This window comes from Cucumis melo, chromosome 9 (assembly GCF_025177605.1).
Source record: "Cucumis melo cultivar AY chromosome 9, USDA_Cmelo_AY_1.0, whole genome shotgun sequence".
Classification (NCBI taxonomy): Eukaryota; Viridiplantae; Streptophyta; class Magnoliopsida; order Cucurbitales; family Cucurbitaceae; genus Cucumis; species Cucumis melo.
In genome coordinates, this window is record NC_066865.1 from 9264683 (window position 1) to 9289348 (window position 24666).

The window sequence follows — 24666 nt, forward strand, 5'->3', positions numbered from 1 at the left end:
ATATTATTTTCGATATATTATTTTATATTATTTCCTATATATTATTTTATATTATTTCCAATATATTTTTTTCATGAATTAATTTTCTCAAAGTCTTATGTAGGCAGGTGGCAAGAAAGTTTAATAGTATAGTACTATTTTAATCTAATAATTTATTCTTTTGTAACATTCATTTCAACTTTCGTTCTAAGGAAATGAAGTACAATTTTTTTTTTGGATGAATTAGTGATATCTATTTCATGAAACTAAAACATATATAATGATTTTTTTTTTCAGTTGAGCTATATGCTTTGATTTACTTTATTGTTTAGTCAGTGGTTGACATGATTGGCGAAAATGAGGATTTCATTGAAAGAAACTCAAATTTTATTAGCAGAAGATGTCCATAAACACAGAGAAAAAGAATAACTTATATGTCCTCTTGCACCCACCTTTATATACAACTGGTTTAATTGTCCAACACCATATAGCTATAGCTTCTCGTTTCAAATTCTATTTTTCTTCTTCTTTTAATATATATATATATATATATATCTAGCTTTTAGTTGCTACATGATTAGAGTGGAAGTTGAAGGAAGTTGAGTACGCAACAGATAGTTTACATTCGTCTATTATATTACCAACAAAACCGATGCAACACAGTCTCCCTAGGAAAAAAAGAAAACACACACACAACCAAAAGCTAGGATGTTTCAATTTCAACGACTTCCTTTCTTCTTCTAGGATGTTTTACTGAGAATGCAAAAAATAGATCAAAGTAAAGAGGGAGTTCCACTATAATAAAAAATAATGCAACTGGGAGAGAAGTTGCAAGATAGATGACAACTGCCACATTATGAAGGCGAGGACTGAGCAAAAAGTAATGGCCGGCACAAAATGAGACCAACATGGCGACGATGGAGAGGAAAATTGAGGAGAATCCCATGAGAAGTTTCCCGGGCAAATTCGAACTAAACTGTTCTTCATTAAATCTCGAAGTTAGAATTGCAAGAAACATGATCAATGAAGTTGTGGAGAGGCAAAGGGCAATGGGAGAAGCTACGGTAAAGATAAAAAATGCCATCTCCTTTTCTAGTGGAGAGGTGCCTTTGTCACCATTGCCACCAGGGACGGTGGTGGCCGAAGCATACGCCACCGTTACCACCAACGTAGCGAGTACAGAGCAAGATTTAGAGGTGGCGAACAGCCACTCTGCACCAGCTTTCGCTAGCTCCTGGTGGGTGTCGTGGAAGATGTTTTTCGCAAGCATTCCGTCGTTGTTGTATTGGACAAAGAAATTGGGATGCACTGAATCTCTCACATACTGATCATCATGCAACAATATATATATATTATATCATATTTAGGGGGAAATGAGTTTAATTTAAAATTAATTATGTCAAACTGATAAACTTAAAAAGGTCATTGGCAAATACCTGATACCATTTAGCTTCCCACTGCATTTGTAAGGCGACTCCAGTGATGCGCCAAGACTTATGAGTTTGGAGGCGAGCGGCTAGATGCAAGGCACTGTCACCATTTTTATCCACCGCTCGAAATAGGGTTTCAATCTGAGTCTTTTTCTTTAGTAAAAACTCGTATACATCTGGTTGTCTATACTCTGCAGCCAAAAGAACCACATTCTTCTTGTCTTTGTCACTTTCACTAATCGCCAATGGAAAATGTTGGAAAAGTCTGCTAACCATCTCCACCACCCCATACTTTGCTGCTAATAAAATCGGCGTGTCTTTCGCAATACTCTTCACTTTAACTTAAATGGTGTATTCCCAAACATAGTGTAAAAGTGTAAAAACCAAAATAAGGTTGAAATTAAAAGAGGAGGTTGAATGAGTATAGCGAGGGTTGGTTAATTTAATTAATTACCTTGGGCATCATCAAGTTTGGGGATGTTGTCACTGAACCCAATGAAACCTTCTTTTAAAGTATAAGGGAGTGTTTGGTCGACATTTAGTATGTTGGATACCATGGGAGAATCTCCACTTTGGCCATATTTCTCGGGTGGGGCTAATTCAAGAAGTTTCTCCATCACTTGAATTGACCAAGTATGCTTCTGTTTCTGCTTTTGTAGCTTTCTAATTTTATCAAACCCTTCATTTTTTTTAATCCACAAAAACAAATAACACTTAAATTCATTATTAATCAAATACAAAGTAACTCATTTCTATTCTTTTCATTAATTAGTTAATTTATTGATTAATTACCGAATCCCAAAATAATCATGATTGCCGTGAAAATCATTTGAAAAATGTTGATGCAGGTATCATAATTTTCTGGAAAAATGGAACTCGAGGGCCTCATGTCTGCAATAATCAACAACAATAAATTAGCCAAAATGACCTTACTTCAACTACCATTCAACTGAGCTTGTGTTAGTGACTACAAGGTTAAAAGCATTCAACTGGGTTATGAGTGTCTCAAAACCTGACTATAATACAAAAAATACATATATTATGTCTAATGAGAAAAATTTTCCTGGGGTGAAATTGGCCCAAATTTAAAGGTATAAAAACCAAATTATTATATACCAAAATTTGAAGTTAAATTGTTACAAACTAAAATGTTGTTACAAACTAAAGTTTAGCGATTAAATTGTTAGTTTCATAAAAGTTCAATGATGACTAATTTAAAAAAAACAAACAAACATGTTAGATATATGATAAATTTTTATTGGATAATTATTCAGGTGTTCAAAAAACGTGATGACCTAAAAAAGAGATCAATCCTACTCAACCTTGAGCTCTTTGAGCATCAAATGGATCTTTTTAAAGGCCAAAGTAAATCGGGAGGAATAATTCTTAAGTGGGATGATCTTAGGCATTATGTTGTTAATGTGATTGATGGGAATTACTCTATTTCTGCCAACATTTTATTGCAAATTAAATATGTTTTAAACAAATAAGTTATATGTGAGTTAATTTATGTAAGTTAGAGAAAGATGTGAGTTAAAATATTAGAGTTAATTTAGTAAGAGTTTCACCTTAGTTAAATGTAGGATTTAATTTGTTGTATTTAATTGTGATATGAGTTATTCTCATGACAATCGAAGTGCGAGTTAAATACACATAACAAGTCTTCCAAAAAGTTTTTGTTTTCTATCAAATATTCTATTTAGTGATTATTTATTTGGGGTGTTCATCAAACGCTTCCAACAAAGTGGTATTAGAGCTTGAGTTTGAAGTCTAAAAAAATTGTTTTTACAAATGGCAAACAACAATTTAGTTCCCTTCCAAATACCTTGACTTACGAAAGAAAATTATAGTAGTTGGTGTATTCGAATGAAAGCTCTACTTGGTTCACAAGATGTGTGGGATATTGTTAGTAATGGTTATGAAGAACCAGAAAGTAATGTAGCTTTGAATCAAGCTCAACGAGAAGCTTTACAAAATACAAGAAAAAAAGAACAAAAGGCTCTCACCATCATTCATCAAGCCATTGATGATAACAATTTTGAGAAAATTTCTGGAGCAACTACTGCACATCAAGGAGTCTGTATCATTCCATATGAAGGAGTCTGTATCAGTTTCAAATTATACTTCAAGATTGCTAGCAGTAGCAAATGAAATGAAAAGATTTGGTGAGACAATAAATGATGAGCAAGTAGTAGAAAAGATACTTCGCTCATTGGATGAAAAATTTAATTTCATCGTTGTAGCTATTGAAGAATCAAAGGATTTGAGTACAATATCCATTGATCAACTTATGGGTTCTTTACAAGCCCATGAAGAGAAGCTTTTTAAGAAGAACAAGCAAATGACTGAGTAACTTTTTCAGTCAAAGTTGAAATTAAAAAACAAGGAAGACAACCTAGAAAAAGGCAATCGAGGTCGAGGACGTGGTGGTAATCGTGGATGTGACGATTTTAGAGATCAAGGTCAAGGAAGCTACGGTCAAAGAAAATTTGATGAGAGTAATTCAAACTCAAATTCATCAAGAGGTCAAGGAAGACAACATTATTCGAAGTCAAGTGGGGAAAGATCAAATAATAACAAGAGGTATGACAAAAGACAGGTTGAATGTTATAATTGTCATAAATTCGACCATTATTCTTAGGAATGCAAAAATAGAGTTGAATAAAATGCAAATTATGCTGAGAAAGATATTGTTTCTAGCATGCAAAGGTGCGAAAACATGTGAAAATAGTGCATGGTATCTCGATAGTGGTACAAGCAATCACATATGTGGAAGTAAATCAATGTTCGTGGAGCTTGATGAATCTGTTGGTGGCGATATCGTAATTGGTGATGCCACAAAAATTTCAGTTAAAGGAAAAGGTAGAATTTTGATCAATTTGAAGAATGGGAAGCATGAGTTTATCTCTAATGTTTATTATGTGCCTAATATGAAGAACAACATTTTGAGTTTGGGGCAACTCTTAGAGAAAGGCTATAATATTTTGATAAAGGATTATAGTCTTTTGATAAGAGATAATCATTACAAAATGATTGCTAAAGTTGAAATGACGAAAAATAGAATGTTTTTATTAAACATTCAAACTGATGTTGCTAAATGTTTAAAGTCATGTTTGAAAGATACCAATTGGATTTGGCACTTGAGATTTGAGCATTTGAACTTTGATGGCTTGAGATTATTAGCCAGAAAGGACATGGTGAAAGGGTTGTCATATGTCAAACATCCAGATCGGTTGTCTTCATGGCAAACATTCAAGGAAGATTTTTCCACAAGAATCTCTTTGAGAGCAAGGAGACCACTGGAGTTAGTTCACACGGATCTTTGTGGATCGATCAAACCAAGTTCTTTCGATAAGAATAATTATTTCTTATTATTTATTGATGATTTCAGCCGAACAACTTGGGTTTACTTTGTCAAGGAGAAATCAGAAGTATTTAGCATGTTCAAGAGATTTAAAGCTCTTGTTGAAAAAGAAAGTGGTTATTACATTAAAACTTTGAGATCAGACAGGGAGGTGAATTCACTTCAAATGAATTCAAAACATTTTGCACAAAAAATGGAATCCGTCGACCTATGATAGTTTCCATTTACTCTACCGAACAATACTTAACATGGCTCGAAGCATGTTGAAGTACAAGAAGATGCCAAAAGAATTTTGGGCACAAGTTGTTGAGTGTGCAGTGTACTTGTCCAATCGTTCCCCTACTAGAAGCTTATGAAACAAAACTCCTCAACAAGCATGGACAGGAAGAAAACTATCCATTGGTCATTTGAGAGTATTTGAATGCATGGCTTCTGCGCATATACATGATAAAAAACATAGTAAGCTTGATGATAAAAGTGAGAAATATCTTTTTGTTGGCTATGATGCAAGCTTAAAAGGCTACAAGCTTTATAATCCTGTTACAAAGAAAATGATCGTAAGCAGAGATGTTGTGTTTGATGAAGAAGCATCATGGAATTGGAATGACGAACCAGAAGATTACAAATTTGTGCTTTTTCCCCATGATCATGATGAGCTTAGTGACATTGCTTCTCCATCAACACCGCCAACATCGCCAATCATTCCACAACAAAGCACATCTTCATCATTTGCAAGTTCAAGTGAAGGGCCTCGTGGTATGAGAAGCTTACGAGACATATATGATGAAACTGAAGAGTTAAGTCAAAGTTTTAATAACCTTACTCTTTTTTGTCTATTTGGTGACAGTGAACTTTTGAATTTTGAAGAAGCTTTGCAAAATGACAAATGGAAGATTGCTATGAATGAAGAGATAAAAGCCATAAAAAAGAATGATACATAGGAACTTTCTACTCTTCCAAATAGAAAGAAAGCAGTAGGTGTCAAATGGGTGTTCAAGATAAAAAGAAATGAAAAAGGAGAAGTGGAGAGATACAAAGCAAGATTAGTTGCAAAGGATATTCTCAAAGAAAAGACATTGATTATGATGATATTTGCTCCCGTTGCTCGTTTGGAAACGATAAGGTTGTTAATTGCTCTTGCTGCTCAAAATAATTAGAAGATCTTTTAAATGAATGTCAAATCGGCATTTTTGAATGGATATCTAGAAGAATAAGTCTACTTAGAACAACCTCTTGGTTATTCTGTGAAAGGCGAAGAGGATAAAGTTCTAAAATTGAAGAAGACATTATACGGATTGAAACAAGCACCAAGAATGTGGAATAGCAGAATAACAAATATTTTCTTGATAATGGGTATTTGAGGTGTTCTTATGAACATTCTCTTTATATTAAGGTTAATGGTCATGGAGATATTTTGGTGGTTTGTTTGTACGTGGATGACTTAATTTTTATAGGAAATTGTGCAAGTATGTTTGAGGATCTCAAGAAGGCAATGACCCAAGAATTTGAAATGACAGATATAGGGCCGGTGTCATATTATCTTGACATTGAGGTGAAAGGAAGGGATTTTCATCTCTCAAGAACGATATACTAGAGAAATTCTAGAGAAGTTCAATATGATCAATTCTAAGCCTGTCACAACTCCGATTGAAACTGGGACCAAACTGTCCAAACATGAAGAAGGAGATGATGTTGATCCTTCATATTTCAAAAGTTTGGTTGGGAGTTTTAGATATTTGACTTGCACACGACCAGATATTCTTTTCAGCGTTGGATTGGTGAGTCGATTTATGGAAGCTCCTACAACTACTCATTTGAAAGTGGCAAAGAGAATTCTTCATTACCTCAAAGGCACGCTTGACTATGGGTTATTTTATTTTTCATCTAAAGAATTCAAGCTTAGAGGCTATTGTGATAGTGACTGGGCTGGAGATACTAATGATCGAAAGAGCACTAGTGGATATGTTTTCTTCATTGGTAATACTGCATTTACTTGGAGTTCTAAGAAGCAACCTATTGCGACATTATCCACTACTTGTGAGGCAGAATACGTTGCTACAGCTTCATGTATCTGTCATGCAATTTGGTTAAGAAATTTGTTGAAGACAGTTGGAATTTAGCAAGATGATCCAACTGTGATCCATGTAGACAATAAGTCAACAATTGCTTTAGCAAAGAATCCTGTGATCCATGATCGTAGCAAACACATTGATACAAAATTTCACTTCATCAGAGATTGCATTTCAAGGAAGGAGGTTCAAGTTGAATATGTGAAGACTGAAGATCAAATTGCAGATATTTTCACGAAGCCACTCAAAGTTAATGTGTTTAACAACTTAAGAACTTTGTTTGAAGTTTTTTTTTTTTAAAAAAACATGTTTAAGGGAGGATGTTGAAAATTAAACATGTTTTAAATAAATAAGTTATATGTGAGTTAATTTATGTAAGTTAGAGAAGGATGTGAGTTAAAATGTTAGAGTTTAATTTATAAGAGTTTCACCTTAGTTAAATGTATGATTTAATTTTTTGTATTTAATTGTGATATGAGTTATTCTCATGACAATCCTATAAATAGGATTGAAATGCTGTAATCTAAATCATCCAAGTGTGAGTTGAATACACACAACAAGTCTTCCAAAAAGTTTTTGTTTTTCTATCAAATATTCTATTTAGTGATTATTTATTTGGGGTGTTCATCAAACGCTTCCAACACATTCAATATACAAATGGCTCAAATCGATGAATTTCCGCCATATACAGTCCTGCAAAAAGAAGGGACAGAAATTGATTTTGGCTTGAGCTTGATGAACTTAAAACAAAAAAGTCTTCGTCTTTGGATCTTGGGTGGTGACTTTAATTTAATCAGACGAGACAACGAAACTTCTACCAGCAGCCCAGCCAAGTGCAATATGAAAAAATTCAATACATTTATACAAAGTTGTTCTCTAATTGATCCCCCTCTCACCAATGCTAAATTCACTTGGTCTAACCTTAGGGTTCATCCCACCCTTTCCAAGCTTGTCAATTCCTCTACACTCTTGACTGGGAAGCCTTGTTTGCATCTTACTACTCGAGGGCCCTCACTAGAGTTACCTCTGACCACTTTCCAATTGTTCTTGAGACTACTAATCTGAAATGGGGTCCCACACCTTTCAGATTTACAAACATTCATCTAAAGGATATTGAATTCAAGAAAAATATTGAACTTTAGTAACACTCATTAATGCGATCATCCTGGATATACTTTTATGAGGAGACTCAAACAACTCTCATCCTCCATCAAAGAATGGAGCAAAAGAAAATTGGGGCTAAATGACAACAAGAAACCTTGGATTGAAGAATTGGAGAATATTGACAAATTGGAAGTCGAAAACCTTATCTCTGATATTCACAGCTGTAGAAGAACGACCATTAAAGTGGATCTCAATAAGCTTCTTTACTAAGAATCCAAAATATGGGCTAAAAAATGCAAAAGGTAGTGGAATATTAAAGGTGATGAAAACTCTTCTTTCTTCCACAAGATTTGTACACCTAAACAAAGAAGAAGTTTGATCACAAATGTTATAAATGAGGGAGGTGATATTTGTACTAGAGATGAAGATATCACCAGAGCCTTCCTTGCACAATTCTAAAGTATATACACAGGGAATCCACAGCAGTAATATTTTGTTGAAATTCTTGATTGGTCCCCCATCACTAAGTGCAACAAGTCCTACCTTTGCCAACCTTTTGATGAATCTGAAATTTGGCAGACTTTAAAATCCTTTGAAAATAACAGAGCATCAGGCCCTGATGATTACACTATGGAGTTCCTAAAATATTCATGGAAATTCTTGAAAGTTGATATCCTTGTCATTTTCAGAGATTTTTATCTGAATGGGGTGATCAACAAGGCTGTTAATGAAACCTACACTACTCTCATTGCCAAAAAGGAAAAATACAAATCAGCTGCTGATTTTAGATCGATCAGGCTCACTACTGCCCTTTATAAGCTCATAGCCAAATCTATTACTGAAAGGCTCAAGTCTATTACAGTGGAGAATCTAGTATAGTGGTGGAACACACATGATAGTATCAAAGCCATCTGCAAAGAAATTTGTTTGATAAACTAAAAATATACAAAAGGGTTCATTACTTTCAACCTCATTTTTGTGCTTTTGTGGTCAATTTGACTGGAAAGAAATCAGAGAACTTTCAGGGGCAAGAAAAAGTCAGCTGGCGAGATTAGGGATGACATTCGTGTTGGGTTTTGTGTCCTAAAACTCGTAGATAGTAAATATAATCACTTGACCAAAGTGTTTTATTATTATAATTTCAATAGGTGTTATTGATTATATTATTAGTTTTGTCTTAATAACCTAAATCCAATAAACTAACATCTTAAGTTGTTTGATGAGTCTTGAACAGTATGTAGAGACATACGAGGATCAATGTTCAAGATCATCTTAAAGGGTCTATAGTATAGGGTTAAGGTTGGGTACCTTATCCTGTTAACACTATGGATTCGACTCACTTTGCATTTGATACAAACACATTGATCTAATGCGTTCATGTATGCGAAATTCGAGTGAGGTTATCCTATGCAATGAGTTTGCATAAGACTGGACCACGAAATAGTAATCACTAGATGTAACTCCGTTAACTAGTTGGATTTCTATTTCATTAGGATGACCTAGGTGACTTAGTCTTAATCCTGAGTGTATTATGAACTCCTGTTTGCGAGGGATTGTCCTTTGATTTGTACGGGTGAGAGTGACCAAATTTCCGACTCAATATGCTTATCATTTTGGAGACAAGACCGAGTGGGGAGCTGGGAACATAATCACACAAGATGGAATTCACTCCTTCCCACCTTTAGGGTAAGTAGATAAGTGTTCCCTTAAATGGTGTCTTCAAGACTTGAACAAAGGGCCCTACCCTCTCTATGGCACGAGAGGGGTTTCTGTTTAGTGGTTGGACCATAAACAGGTTGTTCATTAGAGAAGCACTGGTATATAAGGACTAGAAGTAACCTAGGGATAAAACAGTAATTTGACCCAGCTGGTGTTACGAATACTTGTGAATGACTAACTTACTGGTATTACTATATTCTGGACACAGAAATATATCTACAGTGAGAAGAGTTCAGCTGTGAGTCTTTAGTGGAGTGTACACAACGTTAACGAATATTGATTAATGTGGTTAATGAGTTTAGCTAATTAATCTTATATCGTTGTAGCTTCTGATCTGTAGGTCCATTAGGTCCCCTTCCTAGCTCATAAAGAGTAATGAGATTTATTCATATTGGTTCTAATTTGAAATGTTCAAATTTACTTTGGGAATTAATATAATGTATATTGATACATTATAAAATAAAGTTTATATTTTAATTAGACTTTATTATATAAATTTAATTTTGGATATGATTCAAAATTAAATTACGAGAGAATAAAATATTTGAATAAGTTCAAATATTAGTTTAATGTGAATTAGATTCATATTAAAACTATAGGTTAAAATTTAATGTGTATGTGATACATATTAAAACTATAGGTTATGAGAGAAATTTATATTTGAATATGAGTCAAATTTTGGATTAAATTAAATATAAGATATTTAATTTAGAAATTAATTAATTGGAGAATTAATTAATAGTTTAGTTTAATTTAATTTAATTAAATTAATTAAATTAAACTATAGGTTATGCGAGAGATATTCACTTAAATTGATTTAAATGAAATATTAATTAAATATGATTTAATTAATTAATTAATTAATTAATTAATTAATTAAATTAATTATTTTAATATATATTAATTTAATATTTATTTATTAAATTAATAGGGAACGTGGGTGGTTTTCCCACGTTCCCATATATTCTCTCAACTTCCCACTCCTTCTGTCTGAAGAAGAGGGAATTTTTGCGTAACAAAAATTTTGAGGGGTGAGTTCTGCGAAGACTGAGTTGCTCTCCCGTTCTCTCTGAAAAAATTTTCTCTGTAAAGAAAAATTTCCTCAATCCAATTTGGTTCCCACAAACCATCTCAATCAGAGAATAGGAATGTTTCCAAATGGTGGTTCCCCAAGTTGGTGTTTGGTAGATTTAGAGTCGTCAACGAGAGTAAGTTCTTATTCTCTGTATTTTCTTCAAAGCATGTTTAGCCATAAAAAATTAGTTTTGTAATTTTTGCCAATGTATTGGTATTTTTTAAGGTTTCAATTAAAATTGAGTCTCTGTAATTCTTCCGCTGTAAAGGGCTTTTCATCCCTTCAATTCGTGCACTTACAGGTCTTTGGTCTACTAGATCCAAGCTCTTTGCAAATAATAATGCTAGTTCCATTGCTTTAAACATTCATGCTTTTATGTAGCTTTGGGATCCCTCTATATCGGGCTTATCTCTAGCCCATTTTTTTTGTTTTCATTCTGCTTCCTGTACTCTTATGGTTCTATATTTAATGAAACGAGGATGATGAGGACGCTAAAGGGTGTCCACCTAGTGGAGATGTTCGGGTGTACCTATTGACCCAATCATATTATTTGTAAAAGAAAAAAAATCTATTAGTGATAGACTCAACATATATACATATGCACACAGAGACATTTAGTTTTATTTGATTTGATTATATTTGAATAATTTATTATCCAACAAGTTCTAAAAATAGTTTTTTAAATAAACTTTTCACGATAATTAATCTTAATCAAATATTTGAAAATTTTAAAAATGTTTGGGTTAAATAATATTGACTCAACATTTTAGGTTTTAATAATATATTCTCTCACAAGTCCTAAAAATAGTTTTTTAGTAGTTCAGAAAAGAAACTTTTTTACCCTTCTTTATCTTAAGGGGTTTTGCCAAAAATATAAAAAAGTGGCAAAAAGTATTTACACTATATAGAATAATTCCAAAAATGGAAAAAGCCCAGAGACCCACCGTGTAAAATACAAAAAAATATCCCGTCAACCATGCGCGTAATATATTTGGTAATGCAATTTGATACACGATCGTTTAAATTTGACTATTGTTTTGTACAGGATCGTTTAGATTTGTACTTTTTTATTCTATCGTTTAATTTGGTTACAGATAGTTTAATTAATTGAGTTACACGATCGTTTAGATTTAACTACGCAATCGTTTAGATTTGGTTATCCCAAATCTAAACCATTTTTTTTTTCAAAATTCGGTATACAATCGTTTAAATTTGGCTACACGATCGTTTAGATTTGGAACTCAAATCTAAACGATTTTTTTTTCAAAATTTGGTATTGTAACGCTCCGAAAAAAAAAATTAAGGTAAAATTTTTCTCGTTTTATGTTGATATAATAATAATAATAATATTAATTATATTATTATTATTAATATTTATTTTATTTGTTATAATATTAATATTTGAATTATTATTATTATTGAATATTATAGTAATATTATTAAACAATAACATTATTATTACATAATAATAAATTACTATTTATTTAATTATTAATATTATTAATATATTATTATTATTACTTTATTATTATCATTATTATTTATATTTAATATATATATTATTATTTATTTTAAATTATTAATATTATATAATTATTAAGAATTATATATATATATATATATATATATATAATAAATTTTTTTTAAGATTAACCCTAAATTCGCGCCCACCCCCCCCCCCATCGAAATTTTCTTCATTTCTTCCGTTTCCTCCTTCCTCACGCCGCGCGCCGCCCATCCATTTCCTCTTTTTCCTCCATCCTTCGCCCGACGTCGCCAGCCCTCTCTTCTCCTTCGTCTTCTTCTCTTCGGCTTCTTCATCCGGCACACAGACGTCGTCCGCACGCCTTCGTCGGCCGTCCATTTCTGTGTTCGCACATCACCGGCGGGAAGCATCAACGACGGCCGTCCCCGACTGCCCTTCTTCTCAGTTCCGCGTGCACGGCCAGCCGTCGGCCGTTTCTGCCTCGGTGGTAAAGCGTCAGCCGTCGTATTACCATCGTCGACGAAAGAAACCGGGCAAACCATTTCTTCCATCGCCGCCGCGTTCCGCCGCCGGGCAGTGTGAAGATTAAATCGGCTCCAAGCCGGCTGTCCAAGCCGAGCCGCAATCGCTGTCCAAGCCGAGCCGCAATCCCTGTCTAAGCCGAGCCGCGATACTTGTCCGAGCCGAGCCGCCATCCTTGTCCAAGCCGAGCCGAACGAGCCGAGTGAGCCGAGCCGCGAGCCGAGTGAGCCGAGCCGCGAGCCGAGTGAGCCGAGCCGCGAGCCGAACCAAGCCGAGCCGCGAGCCGAGTGAGCCGAGCCGCGAGCCGAACCAAGCCGAGCCGAGCCGAGCCGAGCCGAGCCGAGCCGAGCCGAGCCGAGCCGAGAACCAAGCCGAGTTAAGCCGAGTCGAGCCGAGCCGAGCCGAGCCGAGTCCAAGCCGAGCCGAGCCGAGCCACCTAAGCCTTCCTTCCTCCACTTCGGTTCACGGTAGTACAGAATTGACGCTTAAGTTCTCGGGTTCCGCGGCAAGCCTGGTTGGAGATAGCTTCCTTTCCTTGGGTAAGTCAACGGATGACCTTTTAAAACAACTGCTACTAAAGTCATCAACTAAAACTTTCGTGTTTCGTTAGGTGGATCTGTCGAGCGTGGATTTCGATCGAGGGGCATAACCGAGTATCAGGTAAGGGTTTTCCTACTACTGGACCCCGAGTCCAGGCTGAGAACGTAGCAATCCACAGGGGATTGCACGTTAGTGACTGTACTGAATAACTGCATGCGCGTTGACTGTTAAGTACTGATATTATATTTTGTCTGATGAAAATATACTGTGACTGCTATTTGTGGATTGAAAATTTTATGTTGATAGACCTTAAAGTTACGGTTTAGTATGTAGTAAAATACTGGTCTGGATGTGGTTCATGGAATTTGGACGGGGATGGACAGTGAGTCCGGTTTTGGTTGGTTAGTCGATTGGACCTAGGGTTTTCTCTATTGGTGTGCGAATCAGAAGGGCATATACCAACTGAGGAGGTAGATGTTTAAACCTATACTATCTGACTGACAAAGCCTATGGCGGGACTGTGATATGAATGCCGTTTGGATGTGACTGTGATATGAATGCCGTTTGGATGTGACTGATGTAGACAGTTTAGTTTGGACTGAGGGGTAACGGTTAGCTTCATCTATGGGGTAGTGTGCCTTACGGATATGTGCGTCCTTCGGGAGCACTAGACTGATATGTGCATCCTTCGTGAGCACTAGACTGATATGTGCGTCCTTCGGGAGCACTAGACTGATATGTGCGTCCTTCGGGAGCACTAGACTGATATGTGCGTCCTTCGGGAGCACTAGACTGATATGTGCGTCCTTCGGGAGCACTAGACTGATATGTGCATCCTTCGGGAGCACTAGACTGATATGTGCCTCCTTCGGGAGCACTAGACTGATATGTGCATCCTTCGGAAGCACTAGACTGTTATGTAGGGTACCCCCGAATAGGGAGTTAACTGTTGTCCCCTAACGGGCCCAGTAGTGGGTCCCTTACTGGGTATGTTTATACTCACCCTTTCTCTTCTTTAACTTTCAGGTAGGGGTACAGCGAGGGGCAGACCGACGAGAGGCAGGAAGGATGCGTGAAGGCCATATGGACGCGTCTGGTTTTCTTTTCGCTTCCGCTATGTATTTTGTCAGAATATTTTGACTGTGATTTTGGACTGGTGATTTGACATTTTATTTTGTGACTTTTTTTTAATTATTTAAAATAGGGCCCGAAACTGTCTTTTGTAAGGTTTATAATGTTTTAATGAATCGTATCTGGTCCGTTTTAAATTTTATGTTGAATGGTCGAGTTTTGGCAAAGGAATCGTTTGGTGGTTGTTAGGAAAATGCCACCAAGGAGAGGTGCACGTAGGGGTGGCCGAGGAGGCCGAGGAAGAGGAGCAGGACGCGTTCAACCTGAGGTGCAGCCTGTAGCCCAAACCCCTGACCCGACTGCGCCAGTTACTCATGCGGACCTAGCCGCCATGGAGCAGAGGTTTAGAGATATGATTATGCAGATGCGGGAGCAGCAGAAGCCTGCCTCGCCAACTCCGGCGCCAGCTCCAGCGCCAGCTCCAGCACCAGTTCCTGCTCCAGCTCCGGCTCCGGTACCAGTTGCACCCCAGTTTGTGCCGGATCAGTTGTCGGCAGAGGCTAAGCATCTGAGGGATTTCAGAAAGTATAATCCCACGACGTTCGATGGGTCTTTGGAGGACCCCACCAGGGCGCAGATGTGGTTATCGTCCTTGGAAACCATATTCCGTTACATGAAATGCCCTGAGGATCAGAAGGTTCAGTGTGCTGTTTTTATGTTGACTGACAGAGGTACTGCATGGTGGGAGACTACAGAGAGGATGCTAGGTGGTGATGTGAGTCAGATCACGTGGCAGCAGTTCAAGGAGAGTTTCTATGCGAAATTCTTCTCTGCCAGTTTGAGAGATGCTAAGCGGCAGGAGTTTCTGAACTTAGAGCAGGGTGACATGACAGTGGAGCAGTATGATGCGGAGTTTGACATGTTATCCCGCTTCGCTCCCGAGATGATAGCGACCGAGGCGGCCAGAGCTGATAAGTTTGTTAGAGGCCTCCGACTGGACATTCAGGGTTTGGTCGGAGATTTCAGACCCGCTACTCATGCCGATGCACTGCGCCTGGCAGTGGATCTCAGTTTACAGGAGAGGGCTAACTCGTCTAAGACCGCTGGTAGAGGTTCGACATCGGGACAGAAGAGGAAGGCTGAGCAGCAGCCTGTTCCAGTGCCACAGCGGAATTTCAGACCAGGTGGTGAGTTTCGCAGCTTCCAGCAGAAACCTTTTGAGGCAGGGGAGGCTGCAAGAGGAAAGCCGTTGTGTACCACTTGTGGGAAGCACCATCTGGGCCGTTGCTTATTCGGGACCAGGACCTGCTTTAAGTGCAGGCAAGAGGGTCATACAGCTGATAGATGCCCGTTGAGACTCACGGGGATCGCGCAGAATCAGGGAGCAGGTGCTCCACATCAGGGTAGAGTCTTTGCTACCAACAGGACTGAGGCTGAGAAGGCAGGCACAGTAGTGACAGGTACGCTCCCAGTGTTGGGGCATTACGCCTTAGTTTTGTTTGATTCGGGTTCGTCACATTCTTTTATCTCTTCCGTATTTGTGTCGCATGCCCGCCTAGAGGTAGAACCCTTACACCATGTTCTGTCAGTATCTACTCCTTCCGGGGAATGTATGTTGTCGAAAGAAAAGGTGAAGGCATGCCAGATTGAGATAGCAGGCCATGTGATTGAAGTAACGCTGATAGTTCTGGATATGCTGGACTTTGATGTAATCCTGGGTATGGATTGGTTGGCCGCTAACCACGCCAGCATAGATTGTTCACGTAAGGAGGTAACGTTTAACCCTCCCTCGGTGGCCAGTTTTAAATTTAAGGGAGGAGGGTCAAAGTCGTTGCCTCAGGTAATCTCAGCCATCAGGGCCAGTAAACTGCTCAGTCAGGGTACTTGGGGTATCTTAGCGAGTGTGGTGGATACTAGAGAGGCGGATGTATCCCTGTCGTCAGAACCGGTGGTGAGGGACTATCCGGACGTTTTTCCTGAGGAACTTCCAGGGTTACCTCCGCACAGAGAGGTTGAGTTTGCCATAGAGTTGGAGCCGGGCACGGTTCCTATATCCAGAGCCCCTTACAGAATGGCCCCTGCAGAACTGAAAGAACTGAAGGTACAGTTGCAGGAATTGCTTGATAAGGGATTCATTCGACCGAGCGTGTCACCTTGGGGTGCGCCAGTTTTATTTGTTAAGAAGAAGGATGGATCGATGCATCTATGCATTGACTATAGGGAGTTGAATAAGGTAACCGTAAAGAACAGATATCCCTTGCCCAGGATTGACGATCTATTTGACCAGTTACAGGGAGCCACAGTGTTCTCTAAGATTGATCTTCGGTCGGGATACCATCAGCTGAGAATTAAGGATGAGGATGTACCGAAGACAGCATTTCGTTCCAGATATGGACACTACGAGTTTATTGTGATGTCTTTTGGTTTGACGAATGCTCCGGCAGTATTTATGGACTTGATGAATAGAGTGTTTAGGGAATTCCTAGATACTTTTGTGATCGTGTTTATCGACGATATCTTGATATACTCCAAGACGGAGGCCGAACACGAGGAGCATTTACGTATGGTTTTGCAAACACTTCGAGATAATAAGTTGTATGCAAAGTTCTCGAAATGCGAGTTTTGGCTGAAGCAGGTGTCCTTTCTGGGCCACGTGGTTTCTAAGGCTGGAGTCTCGGTGGATCCAGCTAAGATAGAGGTAGTCACCGGTTGGACCCGACCTTCCACAGTCAGTGAGGTTCGCAGTTTTCTGGGTTTAGCGGGCTATTATCGACGATTTGTGGAGAACTTCTCTCGTATAGCTACTCCTCTTACTCAGTTGACCAGAAAGGGAGCTCCTTTTGTTTGGAGCAAGGCATGTGAGGACAGTTTCCAGACCCTTAAACAGAAGCTAGTTACCGCGCCGGTTCTTACTGTACCTGATGGTTCTGGCAGTTTTGTGATTTATAGTGATGCTTCCAAGAAGGGTCTGGGTTGTGTTTTGATGCAGCAGGGTAAGGTGGTCGCTTATGCGTCTCGTCAGTTGAAGAGTCATGAGCAGAACTACCCTACACATGATCTAGAGTTGGCAGCAGTGGTTTTTGCTTTGAAAATATGGAGGCATTATTTATATGGTGAAAAGATACAGATATTCACAGATCATAAGAGCTTGAAATACTTCTTTACTCAGAAAGAATTGAATATGAGACAGCGAAGGTGGCTTGAATTAGTGAAGGATTACGATTGTGAGATACTGTATCATCCAGGCAAGGCAAATGTGGTAGCAGATGCTCTTAGTAGGAAGGTATCACATTCAGCAGCACTTATTACCCGACAGGCCCCATTGCGTCAGGATCTCGAGCGGGCTGAGATTGCAGTGTCAGTGGGGGCAGTTACTATGCAGTTAGCCCAGTTGACGGTACAGCCGACTTTGAGGCAGAGGATCATTGATGCTCAGAGTAACGATCCTTATCTGGTTGAGAAGCGTGGCCTAGCAGAGGCAGGGCAAACGGCTGAGTTCTCGTTATCCTCTGATGGTGGACTGTTGTTTGAGAGACGCCTCTGTGTTCCGTCAGATAGTGCGGTTAAGACAGAATTATTATCTGAGGCGCACAGTTCCCCATTTTCCATGCACCCAGGTAGTACGAAGATGTATCAGGACCTGAAGCGGGTTTATTGGTGGCGTAACATGAAGAGGGAAGTAGCAGAATTTGTTAGTAAATGCCTGGTGTGTCAGCAGGTTAAGGCACCAAGGCAGAAACCAGCGGGTTTATTACAACCCTTGAGCATACCGGAATGGAAGTGGGAGAACGTGTCCATGGATTTCATTACAGGGCTACCGAGAACTCTGAGGGGATTTACAGTGATTTGGGTTGTGGTGGACAGACTTACTAAATCAGCGCACTTCGTTCCGGGTAAATCCACCTATACTGCTAGTAAGTGGGCACAGTTGTACATGTCTGAGATAGTGAGATTACACGGAGTGCCAGTGTCGATTGTTTCTGATAGAGATGCCCGTTTCACTTCCAAATTCTGGAAGGGCTTGCAGACTGCTATGGGCACGAGGTTAGATTTTAGTACAGCTTTCCATCCACAGACTGATGGTCAGACTGAGCGTCTGAACCAAGTTTTAGAGGATATGTTGCGAGCGTGTGCATTGGAATTTCCAGGTAGCTGGGACTCCCACCTACATTTGATGGAATTTGCTTATAATAACAGTTATCAGGCTACTATTGGCATGGCACCGTTTGAGGCCCTGTACGGCAGATGTTGTAGATCCCCGGTTTGCTGGGGTGAGGTAGGTGAGCAGAGATTGATGGGTCCTGAGTTAGTTCAGTCTACTAACGAAGCGATACAGAAGATTAGATCACGCATGCATACCGCTCAGAGTAGGCAGAAGAGTTATGCAGATGTGAGACGGAAGGACCTTGAGTTTGAGGTAGGGGATAAGGTGTTCTTAAAGGTAACACCTATGAAAGGTGTCTTGCGTTTTGAAAGGAGGGGAAAGCTGAGTCCCCGTTTTGTTGGGCCGTTTGAGATTCTGGAGCGGATTGGCCCTGTAGCTTATCGCTTGGCGTTGCCCCCATCACTCTCGACAGTCCATGATGTGTTTCACGTTTCTATGTTGAGGAAGTACGTGCCAGATCCATCCCATGTAGTGGATTACGAGCCACTAGAGATTGATGAAAACTTGAGCTATGTTGAACAACCTGTTGAGGTGCTTGCTAGAGAGGTGAAGACGTTGAGAAATAAACAAATTCCCCTAGTTAAAGTCTTATGGCGGAATCACCGGGTAGAAGAGGCTACATGGGAGCGTGAAGACGACATGAGATCCCGTTATCCCGAACTGTTCGAGGAATAAAACTTTCGAGGACGAAAGTTCCCTAAGGAGGGAAGAATGTAACGCTCCGAAAAAAAAAATTAAGGTAAAATTTTTCTCGTTTTATGTTGATATAATAATAATAATAATATTAATTATATTATTATTATTAATATTTATTTTATTTGTTATAATATTAATATTTGAATTATTATTATTATTGAATATTATAGTAATATTATTAAACAATAACATTATTATTACATAATAATAAATTACTATTTATTTAATTATTAATATTATTAATATATTATTATTATTACTTTATTATTATCATTATTATTTATATTTAATATATATATTATTATTTATTTTAAATTATTAATATTATATAATTATTAAGAATTATATATATATATATATATATATATATATATATATATATATAATAAATTTTTTTTTAAGATTAACCCTAAATTCGCGCCGCCCCCCCCCCCATCGAAATTTTCTTCATCTCTTCCGTTTCCTCCTTCCTCACGCCGCGCGCCGCCCATCCATTTCCTCTTTTTCCTCCATCCTTCGCCCGACGTCGCCAGCCCTCTCTTCTCCTTCGTCTTCTTCTCTTCGACTTCTTCATCCGGCACACAGACGTCGTCCGCACGCCTTCGTCGGCCGTCCATTTCTGTGTTCGCACATCACCGGCGGGAAGCATCAACGACGGCCGTCCCCGACTGCCCTTCTTCTCAGTTCCGCGTGCACGGCCAGCCGTCGGCCGTTTCTGCCTCGGTGGTAAAGCGTCAGCCGTCGTATTACCATCGTCGACGAAAGAAACCGGGCAAACCATTTCTGCCATCGCCGCCGCGTTCCGCCGCCGGGCAGTGTGAAGATTAAATCGGCTCCAAGCCGGCTGTCCAAGCCGAGCCGCAATCGCTGTCCAAGCCGAGCCGCGATACTTGTCCGAGCCGAGCCGCCATCCTTGTCCAAGCCGAGCCGAACGAGCCGAGTGAGCCGAGCCACGAGCCGAGTGAGCCGAGTGAGCCGAGCCGCGAGCCGAGTGAGCCGAGCCGCGAGCCGAGTGAGCCGAGCCGCGAGCCGAACCAAGCCGAGCCGAGAACCAAGCCGAGTTAAGCCGAGTCGAGTCGAGCCGAGCCGAGCCGAGTCCAAGCCGAGCCGAGCCGAGCCGAGCCACCTAAGCCTTCCTTCCTCCACTTCGGTTCACGGTAGTACAGAATTGACGCTTAAGTTCTCGGGTTCCGCGGCAGGCCTGGTTGGAGATAGCTTCCTTTCCTTGGGTAAGTCAACGGATGACCTTTTAAAACAACTGCTACTAAAGTCATCAACTAAAACTTTCGTGTTTCGTTAGGTGGATCTGTCGAGCGTGGATTTCGATCGAGAGGCATAACCGAGTATCAGGTAAGGGTTTTCCTACTACTGGACCCCGAGTCCAGGCTGAGAACGTAGCAATCCACAGGGGATTGCACGTTAGTGACTGTACTGAATAACTGCATGCGCGTTGACTGTTAAGTACTGATATTATATTTTGTCTGATGAAAATATACTGTGACTGCTATTTGTGGATTGAAAATTTTATGTTGATAGACCTTAAAGTTACGGTTTAGTATGTAGTAAAATATTGGTCTGGATGTGGTTCATGGAATTTGGACGGGGATGGACAGTGAGTCCGGTTTTGGTTGGTTAGTCGATTGGACCTAGGGTTTTCTCTATTGGTGTGCGAATCGGAAGGGCATATACCAACTGAGGAGGTAGATGTTTAAACCTATACTATCTGACTGACAAAGCCTATGGCGGGACTGTGATATGAATGCCGTTTGGATGTGACTGATGTAGACAGTTTAGTTTGGACTGAGAGGTAACAGTTAGCTTCATCTATGGGGTAGTGTGCCTTACGGATATGTGCGTCCTTCGAGAGCACTAGACTGATATGTGCGTCCTTCGGGAGCACTAGACTGATATGTGCGTCCTTCGGGAGCACTAGACTGATATGTGCGTCCTTCGGGAGCACTAGACTGATATGTGCGTCCTTCGGGAGCACTAGACTGATATGTGCATCCTTCGGGAGCACTAGACTGATATGTGCATCCTTCGGAAGCACTAGACTGTTATGTAGGGTACCCCCGAATAGGGAGTTAACTGTTGTCCCCTAACGGGCCCAGTAGTGGGTCCCTTACTGGGTATGTTTATACTCACCCTTTCTCTTCTTTAACTTTCAGGTAGGGGTACAGCGAGGGGCAGACCGACGAGAGGCAGGAAGGATGAGTGAAGGCCATATGGACGCGTCTGGTTTTCTTTTCGCTTCCGCTATGTATTTTGTCAGAATATTTTGACTGTGATTTTGGACTGGTGATTTGACATTTTATTTTGTGACATTTTTTGAATTATTTAAAATAGGGCCCGAAACTGTCTTTTGTAAGGTTTATAATGTTTTAATGAATCGTATCTGGTCCGTTTTAAATTTTATGTTGAATGGTCGAGTTTTGGTATTTGGTAGTGACCTCAGCTTAGTCCGGAAAAGTTGGGTCGTTACAGGTATACGATCGTTTAGATTTGGCTCCCAAATCTAAACGATTTTTTTTTCCAAAACTATTTTTTTCAATATTCTTTATACACAAGTTTTGGTTACCCTAATTTAAATATCTAACCAATTTTTTCAAGATTCTTATACACCATCAGATTTGGTTACCTAATCTAAACGTAAAAAACAAAATAAGAAAGATGATATACGATCCATGTAGTGAATGAAAAAAAAAAGAAAAAGAAGAAAGGGGAAAAAAGACATGCACACTCCTAAAAAAAAGAGAAAAACAAGAAAGGCGATAGAAAGAAATAGATTTGGTTACCCAAATCTAAAAAAAAAAAAAAAGAAAGAGGGAAAGAAAGATGGAAGAAATCGTAGCTAAAAAAGATGAGTACAGAGAAAGACTAGAGACGAGAAAAAGATGGAAGGACAAACTTGAAATATTTAAAAAGTAGCTAACTTTATAAGTTTTGTTACGCGAATCATAAATATTTCAATAGTTTATTATATATAGGAAAATTTCCCTTATCTTAATCCAATATTTGGAATTCATGTTTAGTAGTTAAAATTAGAGTTAGCAGTTTGGAAAATAATGTTTTCACTGTTATTAATAATCTAAATCCAATATTAAAAAATCAATAAGTCAAAATTTTAAATGTTTAATAATTAAATAAATGATTCAAGTAACTTGATCAAACCCAACTTTCAATTGCTTTACGATGGTTTTGGTTTGAATCCAATTGCTTTATGGGTAGGTTGGTTTGAATTCATTGGTTAATAAAAGTTATTTGTGTTAGAGAAATTTATAACTCAAAGAAATGGACCCAACCACAGACATTTCCACCTATCCAACATCTAAAAGTGTTTTTTTCATACCGGATTGATGACCACCAGGTGGTTTGAGAAGTTGAGCATTGAAGGTAGAGTCTGATTCATGGGTTTCTATAATTTCAATTCCTTCGTCACCAGTTTTTTCAAGATCTGTGCTATCTTTAGCTGCATTGTAGTTGCATGGATCCACTGCTTCTTCCTTCTTCCTCTTCGATCCTTGTTTTATCCCAGTAGTGACTGAAATTATAATAAAAGAGTTGTTAATTGTTATAAACAACAATAAATAGTGATACTTTCATAAATATACCAAAATAATGCCCACTTATATACGAACCCACTAAAATTCCATTCCACAAATATGTAAAGAAAGCAATGCAAGTGGCGTAGTTATTTGGAAAAAAGGAAGCAGCTTTATCTTGTTCCATGGACTTCTTTGCTAGGCGATGGGTTGATGCTGATTTGGGCTTCAGTTTATCCACACAAATACCTTTCAAAAAAACACAAGGAAAAGAAAAGAAAAGAAAGAAACAATATCATTACTCGAGTCAAAAAGATAAAAAAGAAAATCAATCGCTATATTTAAGTTTTGGTGAAATATTAGCAGCAGCAGCATCAGCTCCAAACGCTATTCTTTACTCTTTGGTTTCTAATATCTCAACTTGTAACACTTTAAGTGATTTTGATTGTAAATTAAATTACGTGATTGTGGTACAAGAAGGTAGAAAGAGTAGGGGAAAAATATTTTCCAAAAACACATTACTCACATTGATAGGCGATGTATTTCCATCCAGTGAGCTTGGCCCCACTTTTGAATGCAGATGGTTCGGATGCAAGAACATGTAGAGGTGTGTTGCCTTCTTCATCTACCCAGCTAGCAGCTTCATTGTTTTTGTGAATTAAATCAAATGCCAAATCTGTCACAACTCAAATATTATATTCAACCTTGCTTTCATTTTTCTTTCTAAAAAACAATAGATTATTCAAACTTAGGATTATAAAAAAAAAAAAAAAAAGTACTAACCAAATTGCTCGTTTTTGAGAGCACAATGAAGAATGGTATCTCCATTAAAATGCCTCCTGCAATTTCTCTCAAATCGAGCGAGGTCCATTTTACAAAAGTCATAAAGACAATAAAACGCATTCTTGTGGTCATGGAGGGCCGCCAAGAAGAGTGGAGTTTCGCCGTCTTTGTTCCTCTCATCAACTAACTTCTCATCCTCGGAACCAATGATGCCACACATTCTAGCACATCCCATTGCCGCAGCCACATGAAGAGGAGTGTTTCCTCTATCATTTTTAAGCTTAAGAATGTCCTTTCTTCCAAACATACTGATCATTCTCACTAATTTTTCAACCACTTCTACATTATTGTCATACGCAGCCAAATGCAAGGTCGTATTATTTGTTTGCGTCAGCATCAAAGACAAGCCTTCTATATTTTCTCTGCATTTTTTTATCACTTCCCTCCAATTCCCTCTCTTCACGTTTGTGTACAAAAAATCTCCTAAATATTCTTTATTGCTTATCATCTTCTTCTTCCTTACTTATTTTGATAAACCAATGTAGCACAATATGTGTGTATATATATATTTGGTGGGGTATAGCCTTAAAGAATGGACGAATCTCAAGGGGAATACTTGGTTTGTATTTATTGATATTGCTCTCAACTCGAAAAAGTGAATGTTTATTTGGTGAAATATATATGAAAACTGGCCCATAAAACCATACATTTATTTGGCTATGAGAGCGACCGACCCAAATAATAGGATTGTTCATAAAGCTATAAATTTATTTGGTTAACTGTGGCCGGAGACTATCCGAGTTGGCCATTGATTCATAAGTTTATTAATCGGTTAAGTTTTTTTTTCTTTCTTTTTCTTTGGTATTTTTGCACATGCTTCGATCACTAATTAAACAAATCCAACAATTAAGAATGATTTGTAACAACTTAAATAATAACTAGAGAAGTTAATTAGCTAATAATCATTAAGAAACTTATCTATGAATAGAGATAGATACATCCTAAAATTTTCTACTCATATTATAGCTCCCTTCAACCCTTGTATTGACTTGATTCTCAAAGTGTTGGTGACCAAGCACCCCAATATTGTAAGTTTCTCTTCTATCGTTCAATTTCTCCTG

The 24666-nt window shown here is 38.5% G+C and overlaps 1 protein-coding gene across 1 annotated transcript; it reads right to left on the minus strand.

The window, feature by feature from the left end:
* Positions 1 to 355: 355 nt before the first annotated feature.
* On the minus strand, positions 356 to 24061 carry LOC103503276 (uncharacterized). Its single transcript, XM_051090031.1, has 8 exons — positions 23546 to 24061; positions 23289 to 23438; positions 22859 to 23011; positions 22570 to 22761; positions 2202 to 2300; positions 1864 to 2088; positions 1416 to 1750; positions 356 to 1303 (listed from the first exon to the last, which is right to left on the minus strand). The coding sequence occupies exons 1-8, from the start codon at positions 24051 to 24053 to the stop codon at positions 683 to 685; spliced, it is 2283 nt and encodes a 760-aa protein (XP_050945988.1). The 5' UTR covers positions 24054 to 24061; the 3' UTR covers positions 356 to 682.
* Positions 24062 to 24666: the final 605 nt, after the last annotated feature.

Coding starts and splice junctions, on each gene's coding strand:
- LOC103503276 (XM_051090031.1), bottom strand. CDS start 24,053: ATGATAAGCAATAAAGAATATTTAGGAGATTTTTTGTACACAAACGTG. Junction 2,089..2,201: donor CATGATTATTTTGGGATTCG/GTAATTAATCAA, acceptor AAAAAAATGAAG/GGTTTGATAAAATTAGAAAG. Junction 1,751..1,863: donor CAAACTTGATGATGCCCAAG/GTAATTAATTAA, acceptor ACACCATTTAAG/TTAAAGTGAAGAGTATTGCG.